This window comes from Malania oleifera, chromosome 6 (genome assembly GCF_029873635.1).
Source record: "Malania oleifera isolate guangnan ecotype guangnan chromosome 6, ASM2987363v1, whole genome shotgun sequence".
Classification (NCBI taxonomy): domain Eukaryota; kingdom Viridiplantae; phylum Streptophyta; class Magnoliopsida; order Santalales; family Ximeniaceae; genus Malania; species Malania oleifera.
Genome location: NC_080422.1, coordinates 104,748,156 through 104,754,991, shown reverse-complemented (window position 1 = coordinate 104,754,991; position 6,836 = coordinate 104,748,156). Strand labels below are relative to the sequence as shown.

Below are 6,836 nucleotides of genomic sequence, written 5' to 3'. Positions count from 1 at the left end.
TCTAGTTGATTTCTCTATTACCCAATGCAAAAGTTCTACCTATAATTAAGGAAATTTATATATGTTCATATCTTACATAACTACAATTTATATTTAATTTTTAACGAATTTCGCTTATTCCAGTAGAGTTTTGAAAACTGTTAAAATGTCAGATTTGATTTGACTAAAAAATGATCAAATTGCTCACGGATCCTACAACCCATTCCTAAAAATTTATTATTATTATTATCATTATAATGAAATAGGCTAGATACTTGCAAGCCAAAAAGGACACATTATGTAAATATGTTCATAATTCATAGCGCATTGGGTTCCTCTTCAACAACTTGATGTTCTCTTTGTAATATATATATATATATATATATATATATATATATATATATATATATATATACTATTTAAATATTTTTCAGATACTCTTTTGGCATTGGAGGGAGAAGCTATGGGGGGGATGGGTTTGAGATTGTTGAAATAACAGTCCAATCAAGGGTGGATATCAGAATCGAACGGGGAAGATCCGACGGTGGGAATGGGGCAGACGGTGACAGTACGAGCAAAACCGCGTCCGGGGCCGTAAGTGAGAGATACGCACGTGAGGGAGAGTGGGGGAAACCAACTGGAGGGATGACCGCGACCCAACATTGAAATCTAGAGATGTCCGGTGGCGGGACCAAAAATGCAAGGACTTGAATTGGGCAGGGCCCACTGGGCCGGTGGCTTTGAATGAGCGTAAAGCTGAGATGGGGGGGTTGGGAAATATAGGGCTAGGGCTTTTATTTTAGCTACGGAAATGGGCCCACAAATATGTGATAGAGGCAAGTCTCACGCTCACGCACCCATCATTGTTGTACGTTACATCCTAGCCAATAGAATTTTAGCTTTTGCTTTTTCCTAAATTCAAAATTCTAATTTGATCTCTTCACAAACTCCTTTTGGTAGCATTACACTAAGATGACGTGAGCAGTAATTTAAAGAACTTATATAATTTAATACTTGTAAATTGAAAGTTTTTAAATTCTAATCTTTAAAAAGAGTAAAAAAATTAGGCCAAATTAAATGGACAAGGAAAAAAAAAAGATATTGATAGTTAAGGTATATGAGATTGGATTGGGTTAAATATTATTTAATGGATTCAAATAGTTATAATTATCTGATTTCGTATTTAGATTATCATTTATAAATAATACGTTAATTATTAGAAAGAGTAAAAATACTCTTATCAAAAATGGTAACATAATAAAAAAAAAATTTTTTTTTCTTTTTCTTGTTTGGTAAAAGACATTGATTTTCCCTGAAGCTTAGTAAAAAGATAATGACTTGTCTAAATGTAAATACATTTCCCTATTTAAGGTGCATATCTTATCCTAAAGATACATTCACTCCACATATAATTAATAATATTAAAATACATTAAGATTTAAAAAAAAAAAAAAAAGGATTCTTTAAGTATGGTCATAACTATCACGATTATAAAATTTTAAATGCTCAAAATTCATTGTGTTTTAGTACGATATCTTAAAATTCATAAGACAAAAAAGGAGGGAGAAGAGAGAATTCAGGTGGAGTTCAAGGCGTCTTAGGTTTGCTTTAGGAGAAACCCCTGAAGTAGTGCGAGTCTCAAATAAAAACAAAGACTCTTATTTATAGACTCGATGGCTCAAACTACAAAAAATTTGGAATTTAGGGTGAATTCATAATGTAAATTCATCTTTCTTACCAAAAAAATATCCAATACAATAGTCAACAACTTAAGTAATCTTATCGTGAAGTCCTTAATATGACTTATGATACTTATAATATCTTTTACCAACTTCAATTATAAACCATTGGTTTCATGTTTCAACTACATTAGTCAACTCATAGCCTTTTACTAGCCTAATAGATAGATAATCTAAACCTATGGCATAGTGTGAAAATTAGAATAATACATCTATTCTTTTTCAAGATATCATTTTCTATGAATATTAATTTTTGTAATACGGGTCAATAAGTTTTTGTCAAATTTTTATTTCAGTTTAATACAAACATTGAATTTTAATTTTTTGAGTTGGTAAGCTTAATACATAGTTTTTGAATTTAATTTAAACTAGAAGTTTAAAAATAATTTTTTGAAAATTTATTCTTTGGAATTAAAATTTAGATAGGAAACCCTTTTAAGCAATCCAATTTTTCTTTTCTTTTTTTCTGTTTTTTTTTTTTTTTTTTTGGGAGTGAGAGCGTGTGAATGAACCGCGAGTGGGGCAGAAACACGAAGACAGGAGAAGCAGGGACTGCCCAAAACGACAGTGTCGGTCCCGAAAACCACGAGAGCTGAACAGCTGGGCAACTCTGTCGCCTCAAAGTCCAGCAGTCCTGCCCAAGATTTCAACACTGTCTCTGTCTGTCTCCCTCTCTCTCTCTCTCTCTCTCTCTCTCTCTCTCTCTCTCTCTCTCTCTATATATATATATTAAAACCCTTCGGAGCAAGAACACTGCAGATGCCCCTTAAACCCCAATCGCCGTCGTGTGATCCGAATTCTTATTATATCGAGAAACGCATCGCTGTTCGTAGCTGTTGCATTCGGACATGGAGCTTCAATTGGGTCTCGCCCTCCCGAGCGTTTCGACGAAGGGGTTCGACCTGAATTGCCGAATCCACGAGCCCGTAGGGGCAGTGGGGTCGGACCCATGGATGAACACCCGCGCCGGCTCCTGTTTGGCTGCCGAGAAAAAGCGCAGCTTTGACGAAGCTTTTGGGCAGAGCATTGCCCTGTCTCCTTCTGCTCTGCCTCTGCTGCTCTGGATCGAGCAGCCCAACGGAGAAGACAACGACGATCCATTTCGGATTGGGAATAAGAACCCTTTTCCCTTTAAACACAAGTACTCCCTCAATTAATTCTTCATTTCTTAATTTCTGCTGGCGTGGATGAGATTGATTATATATTCTGCATATGGGTTAAGTTAATGTATTTTGTTAATTTAACTGATCAGCAGAAATGGTGGAGATGGGGTTGTGGGTTGGCCGCCGGTTAAATCCTGGAGGAAGAAGGGGACTGGTACAGGCGGCGGCGGCGGCTCCGGCGGAGGAGGAGGAGGAGGGACGAAGTCCATGTACGTGAAGGTGAACATGGAGGGGGTGGGGCTTACGAGAAAGGTTGACCTGAGCCTCCATCACTCTTACCAAACTCTCAAAGCCACTCTGGTTGGCATGTTTGGCAAATGTGAGCAGCTAGCTTATTCTGATTCTATATATGTAATCAGACATCAGTAATCACTAATCAGTAATCAGATTTAGATAACTGGAATGGAAGGAAATAGGTTAACCTAATTCGGATTTGGCATTTTGCAATTTGGGATTGTTTGGATGCAGATGAAGATGATGATCATCGTTTCAAACTGGCTTACCAAGACAGGGAAGGTGACTGGCTGCTCGCCGGAGACGTACCTTGGAGGTAATTATTTGTGTTTATATATTTATATGCACAATAATTAATGTTTCTTTTTAATATTTTAGTGATTTTGAATATAAAATTATTTTTTATTAGCGAAGAATAATTTAATTAAAAAAGCAATTGTGGATTTAATTAATTTAATTTTCATAAAGTTTAGTAATGATCTTTTTGGAGTAGGGATCATTAGAATCACATATAATGATTGGATTATAGGTGTGTTAGGTCTAACTAGGTCTAATTACATCATCATTTGACTAGTATTGGGAAAATATATTTTTTATATTTGATAAAAGTTAATACATTTTATTATTTTTAAAATTTTGAAAGTTTTTTCAAAAGTTTTAACTATAGTTTATTTCAAATATGTAATCAAGGGTTTTATCGGAAAATGAAGGGAAACTCATTTTTCATTGTATTTTTGTTCTATATTAAATATTATTAAAAATAAAATTTTATTTTAATATCATTAAAATTATGAAAAAGTCAAATATTAATGATGTATAAAATAAAAATATTATTCATAGATTTGGTGTGTTTTTATTTTCTCTTTTTATTTTTTTTGGTAGCTAAACATAAAAATGTGAATTTCTTGATTTTTTTTTCCTTTCCTTACTGCTTTTCCGAGCTTCAAACGGAGCTTATGTGATCTTGGATAATTTATTTTGAAAAATTCAGAACTATTAAATCCTTACTCACTATCTTATTTCAAGTTATTTTAAATTTACATACCTCTTTTACTGTCCTCACTAGGGGTGAGCAAACGGTCGATTCGACCAAATTTGGTTAATTAACCGAATTAACCAAAAATTTTGGATAATAAATTCTGTTAATCGAACCGACCGAACAAGGAGAGCTACCCGAAGCGAACCCGACCGAATTCCTTTTCGGGTAATTCGGTTAATTGAATCTAACCAAAATAATTAAAATTTATTATTAAAAAATAAAATATGTACCTGAGTCACTGAGTAGCCCCATCCAGCTTAGGGAAGACTGGTAGAGGGATTTGGGATCGAGATCGGGATGAGAACTGAGAACTGGGAAGAGGGGCTTAGCCGCTGGCGCTTAGGGCCTGAGCCTCAAGCAAAGCAAAAAAACTGAAGAGACGATTTGCGACAAGGGAGAAGGAGAAGTGGAGAAGGACTGAAGGAGAAGGAGAATCGAGGTCCGAGACTGGAGAGGCTGCGGCGTAGAGAAGACTTTGAAGGAGAAGGAAAATTGAGGGTCCGATACCGAGTCATCGAGAAGCTATGACGCAGATGAGAGGAGTGAGGACACGAATAGTCGGGCACAGAGGAGACTGGAGAGGACCCTAGCCCTAGCTACAACTGGCCTCTGCCTTTATTCCTAACATATAATATATATCTATTTTATATTTAGATTTTAATTAATTCTTAATTCGGGTAATTCGGTTAACCAAATTAATTTTTTTCATAATCAACCCGATAATTGATTACCCGAAATTTAGTGAACCCATAACCGAACCAGACGACTCCTATTTGTTAACCGAACTGAACTGACCGAAATTAGTCGGTTAATTCGGGTTTCCCTGAATTATGCTCACCCCTAGTCCTCACAATAACTAACTCACTTTTTCGTACTGGCACACTATGCGCCAAGTGCCCAAATCATTTTAAGTCGTCCCCTCCCCTTTATCTTATCTTCTATAAGATGTAAAAAAAAATTAAAAAAAATTAATGAATGTAATTCTCAAAGTAAGAAAATACAATTAGATAATTTACAATAAGTTTATTTTACAATGAAAACCTAAAATTAATGTGTTTGCTCTACTTTATTTGTTGAATTATTCTTTGAATTATACATTGCATATAATATCAAATATTGTTTAAAATAAATTAATTAAAATAATAAGTAAATAAAAATTAATATTTATTGCGAACACTTATTAACTATATTTATTATACGGCCAATTTTATAATTATGCTCTAGCTAGTTTTATCCCGTGTATATTCATGAATCAAGAATCTTATTAATTACAATAAATTTGAAAAATTATTTATTATAAAAATATTTCTTTATTAAATGATCATCAATCTCTGCAATAGAATTTTTTGCACTTATTTAGTTCAAGAAGTATTAAGCATTAGAGGCATTGTCTAAGATTAATCAACATAAATTTATTAAATTAAAATATTATTACTGATGAATTTAATTTTTTAAAAAGAATTTATATATCCACAATTTAATTAAATATAGATAAATTTTAATTATGGATTAGATGCAATTATTTTATATTTTGTTGATTATCAAAATTTACGGTTTTGCAGGACTTTTATGCGATCAGTGCAACGTCTAAAATTATTGAAGTGCAATGGTTAATTAATTAAATGGAGGTGCAGATGCTTAATTGTTGTAGACTAGTCTCCCTAAGTCATTATATACATATGTTTTTCTTAGGTTAATGTTGAAGTAATTTTGGATATTAGTGTATGTAGAACAGTGTATTTTTTTTTTTTTGGAGCAATATATTCAGCACCTAATATATTTAAATATATATATATATATATTTATGGAATATTGCTTGATTATCAAAGAAAATATGCATATGAAATTATATATTTTTTGCTATATTATTTGATTATCAAAGAAAATATGCATATAAGATTATATATTTCAATTTGCTCATTACTAAGATCTTGCAGCATTTTGAAGGCTTTTTTTTTTTGGGAGTATGAAGTTTGATATTTTATGGAAAATAAAAATTAATTAATAAAAATATTAGGGCTTTTTCAATTGTGAAAAATGTACATTTTTTAATTTTTAATTTTAATTTTTAATATTTTAAAAATTATAAAATGTTGCGTTATTTTTAAAATTTTTAAATAACAATCAAATTGTTTAATACAGTACCCATTTTTATTAAATAGGGTTTAAGTATGTCCCTCAGAATATTATATACATTAATAGCAACTAGTTATAAAATTAAAATGAAAATTTTGAGATAATTATTTTATTGTCTAAACTCAATAATTATTTAATAAACTTAAAAATAAGAGAATACTAATATAATACTAATAAAAATTAATTAAAATATATTCAATGTTAAAAAAAATTAAAGGTTATGGGACAAATAACACCGTCAGTCTTTGGGTCTGTCTCTAGTCCGATCCCCTCAACTAAGTAATTAGACGTTCTTTATTGCTCTTATATCTTTATTCCTTATAGATGTTGATTAATTACACAAGACATTTTGGTACTTTAATACATTTGCATAAACCTGAGTTAGCGGTATTATACTTTTCGTTATTTTAAAATCATAATAAAATCATAGGATAACTTATTGATTTTGACTTAAATTACAAGAGGGGTTTTTGTAGTTTTTCTAAATTTTTTTAAAGTGATCGAACAAGCTAGTTTGAAGTTTTTTTTTCCCCTTTTATATACATA

At 31.8% G+C, this 6,836-nt stretch overlaps 1 protein-coding gene across 2 annotated transcripts; it reads left to right on the top strand.

The window, feature by feature from the left end:
- The first annotated feature begins 2,312 nt into the window (after window positions 1-2,312).
- LOC131157346 (auxin-responsive protein IAA20-like) lies at window positions 2,313-5,943 on the top strand. 2 transcript variants are annotated; one of them, XM_058111419.1, is made up of 4 exons: window positions 2,313-2,859; window positions 2,974-3,200; window positions 3,350-3,431; window positions 5,717-5,943. In XM_058111419.1, exons 1-4 carry the CDS (start codon window positions 2,567-2,569, stop codon window positions 5,766-5,768), a joined length of 654 nt encoding a protein of 217 aa, XP_057967402.1. In that variant the 5' UTR covers window positions 2,313-2,566; the 3' UTR covers window positions 5,769-5,943. The 2 variants fall into 2 exon arrangements, with proteins under 2 accessions (XP_057967402.1, XP_057967401.1); XM_058111418.1 differs by having other exon boundaries at window positions 2,367-2,859; window positions 2,971-3,200.
- Window positions 5,944-6,836: the final 893 nt, after the last annotated feature.